Source organism: Equus asinus, chromosome 18, assembly GCF_041296235.1.
Source record: "Equus asinus isolate D_3611 breed Donkey chromosome 18, EquAss-T2T_v2, whole genome shotgun sequence".
NCBI lineage: Eukaryota > Metazoa > Chordata > Mammalia > Perissodactyla > Equidae > Equus > Equus asinus.
The window spans coordinates 40618423-40641307 of NC_091807.1; the positions used below are offsets into that span (position 1 = coordinate 40618423).

Below are 22885 nucleotides of genomic sequence, written 5' to 3' on the forward strand. Positions count from 1 at the left end.
ACTATCTTTGTTCTGTTCTCCACACGCTGACCAGGCCGCCTTCCTGGCCATGTGGAGAGGCCATGGGCCAGTGTGGAGGGACAGAGCATGTCCACAGAGCTGCCTGCCATCGGGGGTGGTGATTTCTGGAATTTTCTGGAGTGTCACATCAGCAGAGTTGGGCCTGGTCACTGGTGGGTTCTCGAGTGCTCCTGCTTCATCACCAGACAGGATGGCCTGGGAGCCTTCCTTCTTCCTCGCCACTCCAGCACCTTCCTCCCAAGGCGGGACGCTGTCTTTACAGTGCTGACTCCAGCTGTGGTCTTTGGAGTGGGCTGGACATGTGGTGTGGTGAGGCCCTGGGGTCATTCTCCTGGGGTGCTGCTTCTCGGTGCATCTGTGTCATGTGCTTGGAGGTGGTGGGGCGGGGAGATGCCATCGGAGCGTGTGGGTCGCTGTTTCTAAACTCGGCTCTCTGGACTCGGTGGTGGGAGCTATTTTAGGTTCTTGGCGTGTTCCAGCTGCCTGCAGAGCCTGGCAGGCAGCATCCCGCCAAGGCCATGTGCTGTCGCTCTCGCCATCACTCATGTCATCAGCAGCTGGGGCCAGAGGGCAGCCAGGGTTTTCAGGTAGAAACTTAGGGGTGGAGGAGGGGCTGGAGGCCCATGGGCCTCTGTGCATGCCCCGTGGTTCCACCTTGCTGTGCTGGACAGAAAGCCCATGGGTCCGGCAGTGCCTCCCTCCGGGCACCGGCCCGCTGCTGTTTCCCAAAGCCCCCCTCAAGCCACTCAGGCAGAATCTGTGAGGTTGGGGACCTCCTGGTGTACGCTGGATGATTGGTGCTCCCATCCCGACCCCTCCCGGGGGGCAGTGTTCTGTAAACGTGGTCTGACAGCCGAGCCTGATGAGACCTTCACTCCCCTGTCTGCTCACCCTGCGGGCTCAGGGCTGGTCACGTTCAGGGAGAGTCTGTGCTGACCATTGGGTACAGAGCCCTGAGCAGGGCTCATCCTCATCCCCCCACGGGCTCATCCTCGTACCAAGTTAATTATGGACAGGAGGGGACACCCGCAGAGCACATGGTGGACGCACTGTGGGGAGTGGCTGTCAGATCACCTCGCTGGTCACCCTCTTGCTCTCCAGGCAGATGTTGAGGCTCCCCAGCCCTTGCCAGAGGGACGCTGCCCTCTGGCACTTCTGAAGCTCCGACTGTGGTGGTTTCTGCCTCCTATGGAATTGGTGTCCACAGTCCTCCTTCCCTGAGAGAGGAGCCTTTGAGGATGAGCCGTTTGCCTCCATCCTCGGAAACAGTGGAGGTGGGAACGTGCCTTTGCTCCTTGGTGTGGTGCTCACTGTCCCCTGACGCCTCGTTATTTGGAGGGCCCCTGCCTGGTGCCTCCCGATGATAACCTGGAGAAGGCAATGGAGCTGAGCCGGGTTGGTGGAGGCAGGAAGGGGAGCCTGGGGGAGCAGAAAGGAGTTACTCCCGTCATGCTGGGGGGCCCAGGCGCCGGCAGGACAGTCTGCCAAGAGGGGAGCACCCCTCCCTTCCTATCTGCCCGTGGGTGCTGCTCACTCTCTCCTGTTGGTCTCTTGGGGCTGGTGCGGCCACTCTGTTGTCCTGGGGCCACCTTTGAATGGGGCCGCAGAGCTGGTACCACAGGTTGCCCCATCAGCCTTCCCCAGGTCTGAAAACTGCACAGGTGGCCAAGCAACCATGGGTCTGTGTGTCAGAAGTCAGTCCTGAGGGTTTGGAATCTGTCCTTTGGATGTACACAATGGTTTGGGGCATTCAAGAGTTCCTCACGGGAGAGATTTTTCATCAACAAAAAGGGTGCTTTAGCAATAAAACTTGGTGGGTGTGTTTTAGAAAATATGTTGATGTGGCTCTTTGGTTAATAATCTTACCAGTTTTCTTCCAGGACATTGTCTCTGATTAGGGCAACTCATTCCCAATTTTTTTTCTTTTTTTTTTTTTTTAACTAAATGGCCACTTAGTTACAAAGGTGCAGTGTAAATAATGAAGAAAATTTGGAAGACAGAGAAAAACGAAGGGCGCAAAATCCCCCCAGCTGCACCCTCTGTAGGTGACCACCTGTTCCAGCTGTGCCCCTCGTGAGCCGTGCGGGCTGCCTGTGTTCAGCCGCTTCTCCGACTGCCTGATGCTTGGCCCGTCCTTTCTCCTGTGGGGTGTCCTCTGGAGCTCGCCCTCGATGGCTCTGAGGGAAGCTGGGCCCGTCCTCTGCCCTGTGGGGTGTCCCCTGGGGCTCGCCCTCGATGGCTCTGAAGGAAGCTGCACTTCCTTGAGCTGATGCCTGCACTGCTGCCTCCTTGTTGAGAAGCTGGGGATGCTGTGTGAGGCGGTGTCGGGGCAGCCTTCCCTCTGCCATCCTCCGTCTCCCGGGCTCTCTCCCTGCACACGAGGCATGCCCTGGCCCCTTGCCTCCCCCACTCTTGGGGATGGTTGCTCGTCAGCACACGGTGGCCTTGTTCCTTTGCAAGGCCGCTGCTGTCTGATGGGGCCAGTGCTGCAGGGCAGGTGCGTGTCCAACATCTTTGTGAATACGAGTAAATGCGTTTGCAGTCAAAACTGTAGAGGTGAAATTGCTGAGTCAAATGTGCGGACGTTTAAAACATCAATGAATTTCACCAAATCGCCTTCTGAAGACACTGCCCAATGGGAGCTCCTGCTCAGCGGGCGAGAGGCTGCCTCTGCTCCGTGCCAACACGGACAGGCCCAGGTCTCTGCTGGCAGCAAGGGTGGACAGCAGGGTTTGGTTTCTAAAGTGTGCTCTTCCTTAGAAGGAGGTTCCCTCAGCCACGTTCTCTGTAAGCTGCCTATCTCTGCCCTTTACCTGTTTGCCTTTTGGCCTACTTGTCTTTTCTTATTGGTTTGGAAGAACTATTTATATAGGAAGGAAGCTGCCTGTTCTGTTGTCTGCAGATGTCTCTCCCCTCATTGGTAGTGCTTTTGAATATGTTCACATAATTTTCCCCTATAGATGTTTTTAATCTGCTTAGTCAAATTTCTGTTTTCTTTGTGTTTTATAACTCTTTTGTGTGTTTTTTATAGTGCTTTTATGGCTTTATTTTTTATTTACACATTTAATCCTCCAGGACCCTATTTTGACATACAGAGGGAGGTGAATGATTCTCACTTTGTCACCCTGGGCCTGAGAGCTCCCCGAATTCTAGGGCCTACAGGACCTCCCACCAGCGGTTCCAGGCAGCGTCTGCGGGACATAAGCTTCCAAACCCTTGCTGTCTCCCGGGGACGGTGCGTCAGGTTCCTGTTTTCGGGTGCCGTGGGCATGGCTGCGGAGCCAAGGTCCCCAGGGTGGAGCAGGGAGGTCAGCCTGCCATTTGTTCAGATGCAGTGCAGTTACAATTTGGGCTGGTCTCCACTGGTTGTAGACTTTTTAAAAAATTATTTCAAAATTGTAGAAAGTTGCAGGAGTAGTAGTGTAGAGAAAACTTCTTCCTGAGCCTTTGAGGCTGAGTTGGTGACATGTGTCTTGTTGTCAGGAGGCTTCTGTGTGAGGCTCCCCTCCTCACTCCTCACTTCTCCTGTTGGACATGGGGGTCAGCCCCTCCCCTTCCCTGGCCCCCATTGCTCAGGCTCATGCCCCAAGCAGATGCCTCTTCACCCCACTCCAGCCCTTACACACCATAGTGGGCGCCGTCCTCATCCCATTCATGGTTAGACACTGCACTGGGCCACATGGACATCTCACCCCCCGCCCCACTCTTCCAAAGCCTCTGACACCTGCAGAGAGCTGCACAGATGCCCTCCTTGCCCTGTACCCAGATGCCCCTTCCCCTCGTGCCTGGCCTGCCGCCTGGGTACAGTGGTGGGGTGCAGTGCTGGGTGCATGGAGGGGGATCTGGAGGAACAGCCTTGTTCCTGGGTGCTGTGCTGAGTCCTCAGCCCTGCCGTGTGGCCCCATCTGTTCACCTTCTCGCACGCCTGCCCCCTTCCTGAGCAGCACACTGTCAGCCAGGGGTGACTCCGGAAGGTCGCAGCGCCTCCCCTTTCTGGTGGGGGAGTGAGAGGTCAGGGCGAGTGAGGAGGAAATGAGGTCAGCTCCAGGTGCGTTGGGAAGCCTCAACCCGAGGCCAAAGCATCTAGGATCTTACCCTGGGAAAAGGGAGGGAATTCCCGTGGGAGTCACGGGTTACAGGGTTTACACAACAGGCTCGTCACCTTTCTCTTGACAGAACTGTTTCTGCCTGGTTTCCCTTAGATGCCGTGGGTCTGTTGTAACAGCCAAGTACAGAAGGATCGGGAGGTGCACATCTCGTGTGGATGTGCTCTGGGTGAAGCACGTCCTGGGCTTGGGCCATGTTATCTCTGGGGAAACCAGTTAAGCCAAGGAACTGGGGCCAGCCCGGGGTCCACTCTGTTTTTAGAGCAAACTCGAGGCAGAGACACTGTCAGCAGCCCTGTGCGTTCCCGCATGCCACAGCCCTGACGTGGGGCGGATGTGTGCCTCCAGAACAGGCTGCACGCACCAGCCTGGCAGTGGCCCGTCCGCCCCTGGGCCAGATTCACCCATTGCAGTTCTCCATAAGGCGCCCCTCTTCCCCTGGTTGGAAGAATTCCAAAGGGGCCATAGCAGTCTCAGGATTTGTATCATAAATTTATGGATCACACCAAAAGTTACGCTGCTCTCCGCCCCACCCGTTTACTGAGGAAGCGGAGAGTCTGGGGCTCAGTACCTAGTGAGAGGTCTCTCCTTCTGCAGATCTCTCACTGCCCAGGGCGTGGTCCCCATGTCCTGCCTCGGCACCGTGGGGCAGCAGGGCACTGGCTGCTCCAGCCCATCCTTAGAGAAGGGAGGACCTGGAGAAGGGGAGTCCAGCACCACCTGACACACCAGCTGGCGCTGCCCCAGCCTCCCTGGGGCCACACGACGGCTTCTGCCGACACAGGGCATTTGTCCAGCTGGGAGTCAGCACCCAGTTGGTGTGGGGCAGGGCCAAGTGATGTCAGTGGCGCATGTGGCTCACGCCCTGGGCAGTGGGCACCATGCTGCAACTCAGTGGTCCTCCTGCCCAGAGTATACCCTTGCGGGTAGGGGTCCTCTATCTTGCTCCCCACCCCCTCTGCCTGCCGTGGAGGAGATGGTAGCCCTGGGATCAGCAAGACAGCCCTGGGGAGCTCTGCGGCCAGGCCGTGTATGTTTTCTGGGCTCTCTAAGGAGCTATACCTGTGTCCACACCTTGGTTCATAGTTTGTTTTGGGGAATAAACCTCCAAATCCCACGTCTCCAGTACCCCTCCAGTGGCGTGGTCCCAGGAGTGCTGGTGAAGCTTCAGTGGGGCCCAGCCCGAGGCCACTGTGCCACAGAGGCCCGATTGCTGTGGGTGCAGTTGCCACACTCCTTTCTAGTCCTGGGCCACAGCAGTTCCCGGTGACAGGTTGTGGCCCCCTTTGAGCTTTAGTTTTCCCATCTGTAAAATGGGCCTGTTCGTAGGTCGCTGACGGAAATGTGCCCGGTGCTCCTGAAGGTCCACAGGTGTCTTCAGGGGGTTAGCGAAGGGAAGGAGTTTTAGACACACCCTCTTCCTTTGTAGGTGATTGGCGACAGGGCCCTGGCACCTGGTAACTTGCGACGCTGGCTCTGCACTTGCTCGTGGGCAGTGGGCAGGTGCAGTTCACAGTGGCCTGCTTCCACTGCGGGCGAGGCCCTGCCTGGGTGGTGGCAGGAAGCACGGCGCTCTGCGTTATTCATGAGAAGATGGCATGTTGGTGGGCTGGGGCTGCCGTAGCGAATACCACAGATGGGGCGGCTTCAGCAGCAGCCTTTTATTTCTCACTGTCTGGGGGCCGGGAGACCACGAACCAGGTGAGGGCAGGGCTGGGTGCTCCTGAGGCCTCCCGCCATGTAGACGCTGTCTTCTCCGTGTGTCCTTACGTGGCTGTTCCTCTGCGTGTGTGTCCTGCTCTCTTCTCATAAGGATACCAGTCAGATTGGATTAGCGTCCATCCTAGTGACCTCGTTTTACCTTATCACCTCGTTAAAGACCCATCTGCAGGTCCTGCTGCAGTCTGAGGGGCTGGGCTTAGGGCTTCAGCATATGGATTTTGGGGGGATATAGTTTAGTCCATAACCATGGGGATGTGCAGATACACCATGGGAGGCGGGGCCATGGATCCGAGCCACGTGAAATCACTGTGAAATTAGACAAGCCAACAGCACAGGCACTGGGGGGAGCAGCGTGGGCTATAGAGGGTGAGCTGGGTGGGCTGTGTTCTGATGATGTAGGTGTTCTGGGGGACAAAGGAGAAGGGACGTGTTACACTCTGTCCTGATGCTGGATGAGCAAGGCTGGGGACACGTCCCCACACTGGCCAGTGAGAGTGGACAGATGCTCCCAGAGAAGGCGTGTCTGAAGAGAGGGGGATTTTCTTAGTACCTTGGTAGATTCAGTGACAAGATGTGGAACTTCCTCTTGCTTAACCTGGACTCCACTGAGACCCCTCATCTTTGGGCAGCGCCTGTCAGAGATCATCAGCCTCAGCTTTAGGGGCCTGGGTCCCGGGCTCAGCAGAAAGGGGTCCTCGGCGCCATGGGGCTTCCTCTCTCTGAGTCCTGTGGCATTCTCTGGGCTGCGTGGTTACGCTGCAGCCCATCCCGAGGGTCGTCCTGGGGTTGGGGTGCGAGGGCCTGTTGGTAAAGGCCTCCCTGGGCGTCCTGGGGCAGCCCCGTGGGGAGTGCCAGGCTGTGGCCTCGGAGGGACATCAGTGCTTAGGGAGCCTCCTGACTTTCTGCCGACGAGCCCCTGCAAGGAGCCCACTGCTCTGTCCTCCCATGGAGACTGTGAGAGGCCAGCCTGGCCGTTGCACCAGGCACAGCCCCACTGCTGCGGGCAGCATGGTGCCGTCAGAACCTGCCCCAGCCCTGACCTGGGCTCAGTGGGCTGGGAGCCCTGGGCTCTTGTCCTCTGGGGGCAGGAGCGCTCCACTCACCGTGTGTTCTCTGTCCTCAGGCACGGAGGCGAAGGCTGTCCTGCCCAAGAAGGAGAAACTGAAGCTGAGACGGGAGCGGTGGCTGCAGAGTAAGTCCATGCCTGGGCTCCCGGGCGGCGCTGCCGGCTCCCCCACAGTTGGGACGGCACAGGCTTTGGGGAGCCGTGCTCGAGGTCTGGCTTGGAACCCCTTCTGAAGCCAGCCGTAGCCGATGGGTGGTCTGGGGCCATGGGGGCCTTGTGAGATGGCCTGTGCTGTGACAAGCAGATGGCTCCCGGGGCAGGTGGCCTTGTCACCTGGTACGAGGGTCTGCAAAGCCTTGACTTAGTCCTTCCTAAGAAATTGGTCTCAAGAAGCTGCTGCACTCAGCTCCTTGTGTGTAAAAACACTTCTGCTTTTGGTCCCACGATGAAATTTATAATTACAAAAGCAACATGTGCATGTTGTGTTTTACGATACAGAACTATCTGAAGTCGTAGACGAGAACACCTTTCCCTTAGGGTGTGTCCTTGCAGATGTTTCTGCAGGCGTGCGACCGTGCAGGGTGTCTGGGCAGCAGCAGTTCCCAGTGTGGCCCGAGGGCCCCCGGGGTCCTTCTGCCTTTTCAGGGGTCAGCGGGCACTTGCTTTCCAAGTACCTGTCTGTGAGGGTGGATTTTCTTCTTGTGTTTCCAGCCGAATGTCTCACAACAGGTCGAATGCCGCTCTACCCACCAGTTTTGTTTTGGAAAATATAGTTATTTTTCATGGTGCTGAATATTTGCTGTTTTTCTAAAGATAGATTTTAGATGGTTTTGTAATTCTTTTTCTTTCTTTTCTTTTTTTTAAAGATTTTATTTTTTCCTTTTTCTCCCCAAAGCCCCCCGGTACATAGTTGTATATTCTTCGTTGTGGGTCCTTCTAGTTGTGGCATGTGGGACACTGCCTCAGCGTGGTTTGATGAGCAGTGCCATGACCACGCCCAGGATTTGAACCAACGAAACACTGGGCCGCCTGCAGTGGAGCGCGCGAACTTAACCACTCAGCCAGCCCCCTGTAATTTTTTTCTTAATGTTATCTTCTTAGTGTGATTCTCTGACTTTTTAAATTAACTTGGAATGTTTTCTTCTTTATGTTTTCAGACAGTTAAAATATGATCTGCATTATTTTTTCCTTGAAGGTTTTTTTTTTGAGAAAGATTGGCCCTGAGCTAACATCTGCTGCCAATCCTCCTCTTTTTGCTGAGGGAGACTGGCCCTGAGCTAACATCCGTGCCCATCTTCCTCTACTTTATATGTGGGACGCCTCCCACAGCATGGCTTGCCAGGTGGTGCCGTGTCCGTACCGGGGATCTGAACCTGGGAACCCCAGGCCGCCAAAGCAGAACGTGCAAACTTAACTGCTGTGCCACCAGGCCGGCCGCACCTTGAAGGTTTTAAAGAAAATACGTTTTTAGTTTTTTAGAGAAGTTCGTCACTTTCTTCCACGAGTAGTAATTTTGTGTTTTCTGTGACTTTCGAATATTTAAGGAGATAATTTGTTCGTCCATTTTGTTTTTCACAGTCCCTAGCATGGAGTTGTACAAAATATTCTTCGTAAAGTGGATTTGGAAAAGCTAATAAGACCGTGACCTCTGGGACCCTGAACATTTCTGGGCCTCAATTCTTTGGTGCATTTCAGTTTTCTTCCATGGTGATTGGTCTTTTTTACTACTTGAGTTTATCTTGGCCACTCGTATTTCTCCTTGAACTCATCTAAGCTAATCAGATCTGAGCCTCCAGTAGCAAAGGCTGGTTGGTTGCTCATGTTGCTGACTGTCGCGAGCGTCCCTCGTGGGGTGTCGGCCCTTCTGTAATTCCTCACGTTGCTGACTGTCCCGAGCGTCCCTCGTGGTGTGTCGGCCCCTCTGTAATTCCTCACGTTGCTGACTGTCCCGAGCGTCCTTGGTAGGGTGTCTGCCCCTCTGTAATTCCTCACATTGCTGACTGTCCCGAGCGTCCCTCGTGGGGTGTCGGCCCTTCTGTAATTCCTCACGTTGCTGACTGTCCCGAGTGTCCTTGGTAGGGTGTCGGCCCTTCTGTAATTCCTCACGTTGCTGACTGTCCGAGCGTCCCTTGTGGGGTGTCGGCCCCTCTGTAATTCCTCACGTTGCTGACTGTCCCGAGCGTCCCTCGTGGGGTGTCGGCCCTTCTGTAATTCCTCACGTTGCTGACTTGTGAGCGTCGCTCATGATGTGTCAGCCCTTCTGTAATTCCTGATTAGCTTTGTCTCTTCCATTCCAAGAGTTAATCCTTGTATTTACTCATCAATTCTACTCTTTTGTTTTCTAAATTATTAGTTTCTCTTTTATTTATAACACGTTCTTGCTTTCTTTAGGCCTGAGTTACTTAGCTAATTTATTTTTATGTGTTTTGTTTAGGAATGAAGGCTGTAAATTAGCCTCTGAGTGTGGCCTTGGCTACATCTCCCGAGTAATTAAATGTTACTTCATCTTTTATTATGGAAACTTTCACACAGAAAAGTCGCAGGTATTTGGCAGTGAATAACTTCTACCCACCATGTGGATTTCAGTGGACACTTTACTTCTTAATCACCTGTCTGTTCATCTGTCCATTCCTGTCTTACATCCCTCTCCCAGCCCATGTTTTATCTATGCATTCCACAGTTGCAGACATCAGTACCCTTTCTCCCAAGTAATTCTGCTCAAGTTCAATGTTTATTTATGATTCTTTTTTATTTTTATTTTGAGGTAAAATTTGCATATAATAAAATGTAAGTCTTAAGTGTGCCATTCAGTGATTTGTGACAAGTGCATACAGTTGTGCAACCAAAATCCCTTTCAAGATAGAGAACATCACCATCACCCAGGACTCCCCAGAGCCCCACCCTCGACGACCCCACAGGCAACCAGTGTCTGATCTGATTTGGGTTGTAGTTTTGGTGTACTGCTCTGGATGTCATATAAATGGAGCCATGCAGGATGTGCCCTTTCTGTGTCTGGAATCTTCTGCTCAGCATGTTGTTTCTGAGATTCCCCCACGCTGCCTAGAGCCGTAGTCTGCTCTTTTGTTGCTGAGAAGCATTTCTTCATATGAACATTTACGGTTTGGTCCCCACCTTTCTTTTGGTGGACACCTCGTCATTTTTCTGTTTTTAGCAACTATGAATAAGGCTGCTATGAACATTCTTTACAAGTCTTTTTGTGAACATATGTTTTCCTTTCTCTTGGGTAAATTCTTGGGAATGGAACGCTGGGTCATAGGGTAGGTGTATGTTTAGTTTTATAAGCAACTGCCAGACGTTTCTCTGCAGTGGGTGTACATTTACACTCCCACCAGCAACGCAGGAGAGTTCTGGTTGCGCCACAGCTTTGCCAGCGTGTGGTGGCGTCTGTCTCTTTAGTCCCAACTGATGTGCTGGGCGAAGTGGTAGCTCATTGTGGTGTTAACTGTTATTGCCACAAACGGGCATTTTCACGTGCTTACTGCTCATCTGTGCATCATCCTCAGTTGAGTGTCTGTTTCACGAGGCTCTTTGCCTTTTTATTGTTGCGCTCCAAGAATTCTTATGTCTTAGAGACCAGTCCTTGGTCAAGTGTATGTTTTGCAAATAATTTTCACCCAGACCGTGACTTGCCTATTCTTTTTTTTTCCCTTTTTGGTGAGTAGAAGTTTGATTTTGAGGAGTCTAAGTTATCTTTTTTCTTATATGATTATTATGTGTATGGGTGTGTGTGTGTAGGTCTTGTTTAAGAAAACTGCCCAATCCCAAGTCATGGAGATGCTATCCTATTCTTCTAAAAACATTATACTTTTGGCTTTTATATTTAGGTTTTTGATCCATCCCTTCAGTTAACATTTATCTATGGTGTGAGGTAGTGATTAAGGTTCTTCTTTTTTTATCAATATGGGTATTCAGTTGTACCAGCACTGTTAGTTATAAAGATTTTTCTTTCCTCATTCAATGGTTTTGGTGTCTGTGAACAATCGGAGGCTCCTAAGCATGGTTGTGTTTGGGGCCCTCCTCTGTTTGTTGGTCTATTTCTTGTACCTTAGCGAGTCCTGGGCTGTCTTGATTGCTCAGTTTTAGAGTAAGTCTCAGAGTCAGATCAGGGAAGTCCTCCATCCTGGTTCTCCTGTTTTAAGATTTCTGTGGACATTCCAGGTCCTCAGCGTTTCCATATATATTTTACAGCAGGCTTGTCAACTTGTTAAAAACCACCACCACTACCAAAAACCTAATGGGATGATGACTGGCATTGCTTTGAATCTATAGATCCATTTCAGGAGAATTGCATTTTAACAATATTGAATCTTCAAATCCATGAACATGGTATATCTCTCCATTTATTTTGAGTTTCTTTAATTTCTGTTATCAGTGTTGTGTAGTTTTCAGAGTAGAGGTCTTACATGGTTTTTTCTGAGAAGCTAATTGCTAACTGCAGTGTAGTTGTTGAAACTATTATAAATGGAATTCTCAAAAACTTCATTTTCTATTTTTCTGCTAGTATATAAAAGCATAGTTTTTTTAATACTGTATTCTTTGACCTTGCTAAAATCGTGTGTTAGTTCTCATAGTTTTTCCATAGATTCCTTAGAATTTTCTACATAGTTATCATGCCACTTAAAATAGAGACAGTTTTACATCTTCCTTTCTAAACTTCGTGTTTCCGCGTCTTCTCATCCTGCTGCATTGGCTGGAGCCTTTGTAGTGTTGACAAACTACCGCCCTAGGCCACCATGGTACACAGAGCAGGTTACCTTCTTGTGTCTCTGTTTCAGGCTCTATTTATAAGGACTGTCCTGTCAGTTTTTATAGATTAGCACATGTGGGCAGGGAGGTGAGGAGGGGATGGCAGGACGCTTCCCTTGATGCCCATCTTCTGTTGTGGGACGTGGGTGGACCTCCAGGGGGCTGGTTCTGGCCCTCTTGAGCACCACATAGAAACAGCTTTCCGCCCATGAAACTTTCCCATGCATGTTCAGCATCCATATGGCCAGTTGAAGTTGGTTTTAGAGGCCTAATTTGCATATCAAATGCTTTCTTGGTTGCACCTCAAGCTAGTTTTAAATTAAATGGTTTAGGATGAAGGAGTGTCAGTCTTTGGCACCCTCCTGAGTTGAGCCTAGGAGGGCGGGGGGGGGGGGGGGGGGGGGGGGGTGGAGGGCAGAGTGGCAGGGCAGGACGAGGCCTCACTGCCCCGGCCAGGCCTCCTAGGTGCTCCCTGACTGTCTTTGCTTCAGAACTTGCTGCTCTGGATGACAAAGTTGATAGAAGGACCTCTTTATGTCCCCCTTTGCTCACGAATAGGTGGGTCCTTGGGGGACAAACATCAGTGTGTGGGTCAGTCTGGTCCCGGCAGCCTCAGAAGGGTTTACCTGGAGAGAAGTTAATGAAGGGGGCTATTTATGGACTAGGTACAGAGATGTAGAGGGAGCCAGCAAGGTGGGGAAGAGGCCCAGGGACTCGGGGAACCAGTACCAGCCCTGCCTAGAGGGGCAAAGGGAGGAGCTGTCCCCAGAAGAGGGCTCAGCTAGGAGGGCATGGGGCAGGGGCAGGGCCGGTGAGTGGCTGTCCTCTCCCTCCTGCCTCCCTCCACTGCTGCCTCTGCAGAGGGAGGAGGCAGTCACGTCGCCCTTACGCCCTTACGCCCTTACATGCTGAGAGCTGCCAGCCTTTGTAAAGCCGCGGTGCCGAGCCCGCCCTTACGCCCTTACGTGCTGAGAGCTGCCAGCCTTTGTAAAGCCGCGGTGCCGAGCCCGCCCTTACGCCCTTACGTGCTGAGAGCTGCCAGCCTTTGTAAAGCCGCGGTGCCGAGCCCGCCCTTACGCCCTTACGTGCTGAGAGCTGCCAGCCTTTGTAAAGCCGCGGTGCCGAGCCCGTGGGCCTGTGACTGACACCCCTTAAGTTCACTGCTCTCGCCGTCTTTGTCCCCCCCACGCATGGGCTGGAGTGAAAGGGCATCCAAATGTGAGGACAAAGTAAATAAATAGTAAGTTCTCAAACTGTTCGGGTAATACAGACAAAGCTGAAGACCCCGTTCGCTGCCGGACTCGCGTCTGGTTCCGGCTCAGGATTAGCGACTGGTTGGTTGTGTAGGAGCAAACCTACAGGCCTTTCTCTTTTTCAGCTACGCGTGCACACGTGCTGGGTGTGGGGCTTTAGACGTGTGTGTGTGTGTGTGTCCCCGTGTGCCTTCTGCATCCAGTAAGTGCTCAGGCTTTGCCCATCCGTGCCCGTGGCTCTGTCCTCTGCTCCTTGCACACACGCAGCTCCTGCCCCGGGGCCTCTGTCCCTGCCAGTTCTCCTGCTGGAGTGCCCTCCCCAAGGGGCCTCCACCCACTCACTATGCCTTGGCTCCACTTCCAGGCCATCCACCCGCCCTGGTGGTCACGTGGCTTTGGCCAGTGGGTCCCGGAGTGCCGGGTGAAGGTGGGCACATGCTCCACCTCACTGCCTTCACCCCGTTGTTCTCCCGTGTCCGAGCACCCCCCGCCCCGCCCCACCCCGCTCCCCGGTCCAGTATTGCTAGACTTTAAAATCGGCCCATCTGGTGGGGGAAGATGGTAGTCACTGTCATCATTTTCTTTCCCTTGGTTTCTAGGGAAGTTGAGCAGCTCTCACTGCATTTTTTGGCCATTGATTCCTCTTTGTTTTGTTTGTCCGTTTTAATTCTTACGTAATTAGTTTTAGGAATGGTGGGGCGGGGGGAGGGATCCCCCTTTCTCCCAGAAGGACGGCTGGTTAGTTGAAGCGTGCTCTCACATTCCCGCCTCCCGGTGAGGCCCCCTCCCGTGCCCGTCTGTCTTTTTGCACTCTGTTTTAGCTTCTCTTTCATAGTTTGCTTCATCGTCCAATAGGCCAGCTCTGTTGTTGCTTGTCCTTTTCCAAACACGTTGTGGCTGTTCCCACGCCTTTAGTCTTTTTTAAAAAAATGACGATTTGGGATTAGCTTCACAGGCTCAGTTAGGTATCCTGTTGAGGTTTGATTGAGGCTGCTCAGGTTTGTGGGCTGACTGGGGAGAGCTGTGTGTCCTCGGGGTGCCCCTGCTCGTCCCCGCCCCTCCCTTCCTGCGCGTTGAGCCACCAGTGGGGGTTGCATGAGGTCTCAGTCGTCCCTTTCTTGTTCTGACTTTATGATTGTGTGCGCCCAATGTTTTACCATGAAATGGGATCTTTGTTACAGGCTTCTGTAGGTAATCTCTGTCAAATTGAGGAAGTTCCTTCTCTTCATGGTTTCATTGTAGTTTTTATCATGTGTGGACAGTGAATTCTATCAGATTCTTTTCATCACTTCTTGTGGTAACTGTGGCCTTTCCCTTTTAAGCAGCCACCGCAATGCAGCACGTGGCAGGGGTCCTCATGTCGAACCATCCTTGCTTGCCTGGTCATACACCCTAGTTGGGCACCCAGTGTTATTTACGTAAAACGCTTCTGCCTCTGATTTGCGTAGGCGTTTACACCTGTCTTCACAGCACACAGGCCTCTGCTCTGCTCTCCTTGGCCCTGGTGCAATGTTGATGGGTCTGCAGCCTTGGGAGCAGCCCCCCAACCCATTCATTCACCCATCCGAGTTACCCCGCTTCCCCCTCATCCCAGGCCTCCCAGAGAACTTGGGCTCTCAGGGAAGAGGCACCTGGTTTGACAAGGTGCCCAGAAAATTGTATACCATCTTCCTGGCAGGTTGGAAAGCACTGAATTGTCCCCTTATACATCCTAATAATCCCAGGGCCATTGAAGGTTCAGTGCAGGAGGACCTGGAGGAAGGATACCCTTCGTCCCCTGGAGCTCAGCTCTTTAGGGCAAGGGGAGCAGCCCTCAGTAGACGGGACCCCCCTGGCCTCTGCTGGCCAGGGACCGTGGGTGGCGTGGGGTGTGTCCTGACGGGCTCCGCCAGGGTGGGCTTTTCAGAGCTTACTTTGGGCAGCCGAGGGCTGCAGGAAGGGGCAGTGTGGCCCCAGGACTGTGAGCTTGGACAGGGGCTGGCTCTGCTGGCTTTGGGAAGCCTCTGGAGGGGATGGTGCAGAATTGGTCCGGCGTGGGCCACTGGCTGGTGCTTCTCTGGTGGCGTCATTTGGCCTCTGTGAGGGCTAGGCTGTGAGTCCTCCTGGCCATTTGGTAGAAAGGCGGCTTTTAGTTACCTTTTTAGATGAGATTCAGAGTCTGTACCCCCATGATTCACACCCCAATAGACCTTGCACAATTCCGGGTAAGATGGGCGTCTCAAGCCCAGGTCTGATGTCCCAAATCTGTCACAGCCTTCGTCTCCAAGCTTTTTTAGCAGCAGAGCCTTTTTTTAAGGTAAAAGGAATCTAATGCAGAACAAATTAACAAATCACTTAGCACGGGTTCAATGACTCTTTGGTTTAAAACGTCCTCTGGCCATTCCCGGGATCTGCCTTGGCCTTCCCTGTGGGGTTGCCTTTGATGGTGTTGGCGCCACTGGCCTTGCCTGCTGACACCCTGGGGGAGGGAGGGCCTTCGTCCTAGATCTGCTCATGAACCGGTGAGCTGGCGTTTTCTACAAGCCACACTGTGGAAATGGCACATTAGAGTATGTGTTTCATTAGCAGTTTGAAGTAAATAATTTTTTTAGTGAAAATGAAATCCCAAGACCGTGCCCGTGTCCAGGCTCTGCCCAAACCCTTTCCAGTTCTTCTGTGCCCGCTCTGCCTAGCTGCCCTGGTTGCCCTCCCCACCCTCCCCTGCCATGGGTCTGCCGCCGTCGCTGCCTGTCCCCTCCTCACAGGCTGGCCCCCTGTGCGGGAGCCTCCTCTGAGACCCCGAGGCTCCTGTCCCCTCTCGCTGTGGACCGGCCTCTTGCTGATTTCCGTGTTCGGGATCTGGCCTCGCACCCACTGCCCTGTCAGCTCCTCCCCCTGGGGGACCATGTCCCCTCCTGTGTGCAGTGCATCCCCAGGAGGCCTGGGAAACAGGAGCGTGGTCCTCCCGCCGAGTGACTCCCCGTTTCGGTCAGGGCCTGCTCTGTGCCTGCGCGCTCCCCTCCCACCTCCCACCCTGTGTACCCAGGCCACCCTGCCCGCGTCCTTTTGTGGGAGACAGATTCCTCTGTCCTGCAGCTCCAGTCTCATCAGCCCTGTCATACAAAGTGCACCTCTGTGGTTGAGGGGAAAGATAGCTCTGACCTGCCCGCCCCCAGGTTTCCAGGCCAGGGTGTGGGTGCTGGCAGGTAAGGAAGAGCAGGCCTGCGCCCCCCAGAAGGAAGCTCGAGGGCTCGGCGTCGGGAGCCTTGTGGCTGGCACCCTCGCGGCTGACCTCCTGCTTGCCTCCAGGGGCCCTGCACTCGCTGTCACTTGGTCTTCACTTCTTTCGCCCACCGCTTGTCCTCCTTCCTCAGAAATCGAGGCCCTAAAGCTGGCGGAGCAGGAGCGCAGGGCGCAGCAGCGGCGGAAGGCCACGGTGGTGGTGGGGGACCTGCAGCCCCTGAGGGACGCCCTCCCCGAGCTGCTGGAGTTGGAGGCTGGCGGCCGGCGGCAGCGCACCAGAGGGTGAGTGTCCATCTCAGCTGCCTTGAGACGGCAGGCTGCGACATTCATGGCGGGGCTGGCTCTTCTGGAGCTGCTGCCCCCGCCACGTGTCCAGAGCGGGAGGAGAAACAGCAGAGCAGGGGGGTGGGCAGGGCTGCCGGACGCTGCAGAGGAGGGACGGCGAGCCCCGCAGCCCTTCTGGACGTGAACCCCATGCTCGTGGCCCGAGCCTTACGGGCAGCAGGTGGTGTCTTCCTCAAGGGAGGCAGGGGAGCCCTGGCCTGCACTGGTGAAGGGCCTGGCTGGCATGTTGATGGGGCGCCCGTAGGCCCTCTGCCTTTGGGTTCTGGGGTGGCTCAGCCCGGAGGGCACTGCTGCGTGGCTGGTCCTTCCAGCGCCCGGCTGGGCTCCGTTCTCCCCGTCCCCTGCTGTCTGCCCCTCAGGGACGCACCTGCTGTATGACTCTGCCTTCCGGGCCTCTCTCCCAGAACCAGAATGTTCTTCTAGGCTGTCTGCCTCGCCCCTCTGCTTTTCCCAGGTGGTTGTTCCCATAAGAGGAAGGCGCCACGGCCTGGCCTCACAGGGAGCGCCTGGTGCAGGTGCGTGCCGGAGGTGTTCCCGTCTGCTCGGCGGGGGCTTGGGGCTGTGGACAGCGGCCGCAGCTTTAGAACAAACGGGAAGGAGTCGAGGGGCCTTCCGTTCTCTCACAGTTGGCAGAACTTCCTCATTTACTGTATCGTCTTTCATTTTGCCTTTTTAAAATGATTTCTCTCACTGAATTTCCCTCTGAGGAGAAAGGATCTGGGGCTCCCACCCTTTCACAGGCTGGGGGGGTGGCAGGCCACATGCTCAGGGATACTCGGCAGCAGAGCCAGATGGTCCTAGGCCGGCTCCCCGGGATGGTAGCACCCGGAACATTCGGTCCAGACGAGGAGTGGCCACTGGAGTTGAGATTTGGCGATGGGGCCAGAGCCTCAGATGCAGATTCCATTCCTGGTTCTTGAACAAAAATGTGACCCGGTCAAGTCTCCTTTCCCAGCTTTCAGTTTTCTCATCTGAAAAATGTGCTCGGGGCTCCCAGAGGGGAGAGAGCCGCGTAAACAGCCCGGTCAGCCGCCCAAGGAGGAATGTGTGCGCGGCCGCCGAGCTGCCCATGCTGCTGGGCCGCACTTGCTGTGGAGGCCGTTTCGGAGTCTGGGTGTCGGAAGGGTCCCAGCTGGCCTCACGTGTGCCTGAGCCTCCACTCGGCCCGGGGTCAGCGAACCCCTCACGTGCATCTTGATTTTGGGGAGCTGTTTGCGTAAACACTGTTTTAGAACAGGTTAGTTTACAGAAGGATGGCAGAAGTGATAACGTGTCCCCATGTGCCTCAGACTCAGTTTCCCTGTTCATGTCGTCTCATGTCAGCCTCACGCCTTCGTCACACTTAGGGAACCAGTACTGATACGTAAATGGTAAGTTTAAGATAACGATTAATTAAAGCCCATGCTTTATTCAGATTGCCTCGGTTTTTCCTAATGTCCTTTTCTGTCGGGGACTCCATGCAGGACTTTACATGACATTCAGTCATCACATCCCCTCCGCTCGCCCCTGGGCTGTGACGGTGTCTCAGACTTTTCTTGCTTTTGATGACTGTGACAGTTTTGAGGAGCACTAGTCAGGCATTTTTGGGGTGCCCCTCAATTAGGATTTGTATGATGGTTTCTTCTGGTGGGACTGGGGTCGTGGGTGGTGGGAGGAAGACCACAGAGGTGAGGTGCCCTCTCACCACCTCACATCCAGGTGGCGTGCCGTCCCCGTGGCCTGTCACCGTGGGTGTGGGCGTGACCCTTGGCAGAGGGGCATCTGTCAGGTGTCTCCTCTCGACATCCTTCCGTCCCCCCACTGTCCTCTGTGGGAGGAGGCGCCCGCACAGCCCACCCCTAGGGAGAGCACAGGCGGGCTCCCTCCCTGAGGACGGAGGAGCCACGTAAGCCATCTGCACCCTCCTCAGAGATGGACTCTTCCCCCATTTACTCACCAGTCATTACGTCAGCCAGACTCCTGGACATTCTCTCACCCTTAGGGCCATAACCCAGCACGACGTTACTCTGGTGCTGAAACTGCTCCAGCTCCGGCCCCTGGGACCTCTTGGGGCAGCTCCTGGGTCCCTCTGATGCACCCCACCCATGGGGTGTGGTTTGAGCACCTCCTTCCTTCCTGGCACAACCAGGTGCTCAGGCTCAGCTCGGCTCATCCTCACCATCCAGGCTCATCGTGGGCATTTCCTGGAGGGTCCTGGAATCAGTGTTGCTCCAGGAGCCTGGGCTCCTGGCCTTGGAGAGTGGTGTAAGCGGCCAAGATCTGGGTGCTGGTGAGCCGACTTCCACTGGGCAGTTGTCATTCCTGGGCCGTCTCAGCTGACGGAGCAGGAAGTGCCTGTGTGTGTCCTGACCCAGGGTGTCCCTGTCAAGTTAGGGAACAGTTTATAAATATAGACCATCCTCATTTCCAACACAGGCTGCAAGTCCAGGGGACCGCAAGACCACGCTTAGGTTCCAAATCTCCAGGACACGGAACTCAGAAAGCTGTGCACCCACAGTTGCAGTTTATCGTGGCTAAAGGATACAGAGGAAAATCAGCCAAGGGGGAGACCACGGGGCGGGCTGGCGGAGTCCCACAGGCCACGCTTCCAGCTGTCCTCTCCCCATGGAGTCAGGACAGCAGTGTTACCCAGCATCAGTGTGTGACAGTGTGTAAGGAGTGTTGCCAACCGGGGGCGCTCACCAAGCTCTGTCCCCCAGGTGGGCAGGCGGGCAGGGCCAGTCTCGGGCTCTGTCACCCGGGAGACAGGTGGGCAGGGCTGGTCTCGAGCTCTGTCGCCGGGGGAACATGCGAGCAGGGCCGGCCTCGGGCTCTGTCGCCTGGGAGACAGGCGGGCAGGGCTGGTCTCGAGCTCTCTTGACAGGGGCACATGCGAGCAGGGCTGGCCTCGGGCTCTGTCGCCGGGGGAACATGCAGGCAGGGCTGGCCTCGGGCTCTGTCACCAGAGGGGACAGGTGGGCAGGGCTGGCCTTGGGCTCTATCACCAGAGGGGACAGGTGGGCAGGGCTGGCAAACTTTGCCTTTGTTACCTTCACAGGCTTTGCTTTGTGGCCCTGGGCATCCAGACCCTGAGTGCAAGGCCTGGGTCCCCAGTCACCCTCTGGGACACCTTGACCAAGGTCCTGGGCTCCTCCAAGTGTGTCCGAGATCCATGATGTGGCCTTGCAGGGTCCTGGTAGGATAGCCTGAGGCTCTGAGCCAACAGAACAGGTCCTCAGATGGCATTCCCCAAGCTCCATCTGGGTGAGCACCAAACAGCACACACTGGGCACTGAGGCTGACTAGAGCCAGCGTGTCCACGGTGACACTGCCAGCGGGCCCCTAGAGGCCTCAGGCCATCTGCCTGTTTGCCCTCTTAGAGACGGTGTGGAGCGCCAGGGCCTGGGGTTCCCCGACCAGTCAGACTGCACTAAACCCAGATCTCCTGACCTCCGCACGCAGCGCTTCCTGGGAGTGCTGGCTGGAGGAAGGGGGCCCCTGTGCCCACCAGTTGTGTGAGGGCAGGGCCCCCGGAGAGCTCTTGGGGGGACCCAGGGAGAGGGGTCGAGCAGAGCCGCAGCGTCCTGGGGCTGAGGCTGACCCCAAAGGGGTCCTGGCCGGCTTGGAGCGCGCTCCCAGGTCGGCCCCAAGCCAGGTAAAAGGAGAGTGGGCAGCACTGTTGGGTGGATGAGAAACGTCTCATTCGTACTCTATGAAACAACGTGAACAGAAGACGACGGCTCCTGGTCTAGAGGCCAAGTTCAGGCATCGACCCAGGGTGTGGTGGTTTTCTCGCCCCTCCCGCCTCCTGGGTCCCTCTCCCACTGCATGGCCCCTGTGTCTCGGGTGGCAGCTCCAGAGCTGGCGAGCTGTGCTGGGTCACGCTGGCTGCCATGAGGCCGCACATGCTCCCAGTGCCGCTCACGAGAAGAGTGCACGTCCCGGCAATCCGACAGCCGTCCTGTGGACCCTGACCTCGGAGACGGGCTCGGCAAGAGGTTCCAGCTGGACTGTGGCTGTGCTGACTGGGCTTCTCTGTGTCCACATAGGGCAGGCAGCAGGCCCCGACCAGCTGAGCTGAGCCGGATGAGCGCCGCGCAGAGGCTCCAGCTCCTGTGAGTACGGCCCCACCGCCCAGATGAGGCTCTGGTGTCCTTCCCCCACCCGCCCCACCCCAGTCCACTTGGCGCTGTCAGCAGCTCGGCCAGGGCCAGCTCCGGGGCACAGCCTCGTGGGCGTAAAGCAGCCTGTGTCCAGCGGGCCGGGAAGCCCCTTCCCTGGGCGGTGAGGGGAGTAGAAGCTACCAGAACCAGAGCAGCCAGCGGCTCTCAGGATCGCCCTCAGGGCCTGGTCCTTGTGAGGGCGGGTGGGGCCCCCTGCCATCCAAGGCACCTTGGCTGTGTGGATCCCTGGCTGGGCTGTACGTCATCCGGTGGGCTCAGAATCTCCCTGCTGGCTGCCGAGGAAGCCGGGGCCTCGTGCAGTTTGGCTCTGCCCTCGGTCACACGCACACAGGGGCAGAGAAGGGGCTCAGCCCCGTCCCCACTACAGCACCGGGCGGGCTGCTTGGGCTTGTCCTGGAGCTGCCGCCCTGAGGTTTCCGTCTGGGTCACCTTAGTTTTAGCAGCAGAGATGTCGTCCCTCAGGGCGACCCAGCCAGGGCTGGTCGCTGTGGCCGGGCTGTGGGGCCCACAGAGTGCAAGCTGGCCCCAGCGCTTTCAGAAGGCTCATGCCATGCCTGCTCCAGATGGAGGCTGGCTGGCTTTAGAGACAGGCATGGAGTGTGACAGCTGCCCTGGACTTGGGGGGCTCAGAGCTTCCTGCAGGAGCACAGGATCCCTGGAGGCCTTCTCGTGCCTGTGGGGAGGCAGCAGCTGCCACCTCTGTCCCCATGGCACCCCTTTGTGAGCTTGGCCGGCCTCGGGGCCTTGGGCCCACGCAGTACCTCGCTCCCACCCCCTCTGTTCCTGCCGGGCTGCGTCTGTTTTGGCAGTGCTGGAAGGGGGCCTCTTATGTAAGGCCACGTGTCTGCAGGGCCTGTGCGGGTCGCTGCCTCCCCGCGTCTGTCGCCCTCCTGCTTTTAATAGCAGCTCCCTGTCAAGGTTGGTGAGGGGGCCCAGAGCTCCCTCCCTGGGGGAGGGGCAGTCCTGCCAGCCCCCCGCCCCTCCCTCCACAGACGGTGCAGTGGCTCCGGGGCCCACGTGTGACCATGCAGAAGTCCCAGGGCAGCCACTTCCCTCCTGCCCAAAGCTCCCGCTCGGCTCTCGAACCTCCCTCGGCCTGACCCAGCAGAGCTGCGTCCCTTCTGCTGCGTGAGAAGCCCCAGGCGGAGTTCACAGCCCTGGCCGCCTTCCTCACTCCCCCGCTGTCCCCTCCCTGGACCAGCCTTCATGAGTGTCCATGCAGGGCGCCCCCCTACCCCTCCCTGTGGTGACCCTTAGGCCTCAGGTGCTCTGTCCCATGAGAACCCCTGTCCTGTTGTGTCCACTCCAGTGTCCAGCCTCCCCTGAGGTATAGGTCCTGGGGATGCTGCCTGCTCACCCCCGGCCCCGCTGAGGAGTGTGGGCTGTGCTGACCTCTGATCTGCATTCTTTCAGCGAGGAAGAAAGGACCCGGTTTCAGGAGCTGCTGGCCAGTCCGGCCTATAGAGCCAGCCCCCTGCTGGCCATCGGGCAACAGCTGGCCCAGCAGATGCAGCTGGACAGTGGCGCCCAGCTCTGACTCTGCCCAGGGGGCCTGCCTTGAGCTCCGAGGATGCACACAAGGTGCCCAGAGAGGGCTGACTGCTCGCCATCGTCGCTCTGAGCGTGGTGCACAGCTGCCCCCGGCCCCGGCTCTTTTTCAGTTGTTAGGAGATGGGTGGGGGCAGAGCCCCATGAGGATGAATAAACGCTGTATGAACTCAGGCAGTGGGATGTGCACTTCCTTCTGTGCCCCCGGCTGTTCCCGTGGGCTCCTTTCTGAACTGCTCCCGAGCTTCTCAGGGCTGGCAACCAGGGACAGCTGTCCATGCTCCCCTTGGCACAACCCACCTTCTACCAGGTGTGAGGGCCCCAAGCCCCTCTGTGGACCCAAGGTGGCCATGATGTGGCCTTCCGTGGGGGTTGCTGCGCCCGTGAGCAAGGGTGCAGGTGGAGGCACGAGGCCTGCTCTTCTCATCTCGTGGTACCCTTCTCCCGCTGCGGCTCTGTTGCCTCCCAGCCTCCAGCCCTCGTGCCTGTGGGGAGCGGGCCGTCCTGCAGCCAGGATCCTTGGAGCAGGTGGGCTCGGCCCTAGACCACGCGGCTGACCCAACCGGGAGCAAGACAGTTAGTTGTCAGAAGCCCGGGGTGTGGCGTTGGACAGCAGAAACACTGACTAAGCCCTCAATTTGAGGATGTGGAAAGGTGGAGGTGCTTTGCCCA

At 56.2% G+C, this 22885-nt stretch overlaps 1 protein-coding gene across 2 annotated transcripts in view; it reads left to right on the plus strand.

Annotated features, from left to right (window-relative positions):
• SLX9 (SLX9 ribosome biogenesis factor) overlaps positions 1–22387 on the plus strand; it is a 41469-nt gene extending 19082 nt beyond the window's left edge. For both annotated transcript variants that reach the window (XM_014859794.3, XM_070489011.1), the window contains 4 exons: positions 6973–7041; positions 16289–16439; positions 20531–20596; positions 22079–22387. In XM_014859794.3, coding sequence (XP_014715280.1) covers positions 6973–7041; positions 16289–16439; positions 20531–20596; positions 22079–22202 — 410 coding nt within the window. In that variant the 3' untranslated portion in view covers positions 22203–22387. The remainder of the gene's footprint in view (positions 1–6972; positions 7042–16288; positions 16440–20530; positions 20597–22078) is intronic.
• The last annotated feature ends 498 nt before the right edge of the window (positions 22388–22885 follow it).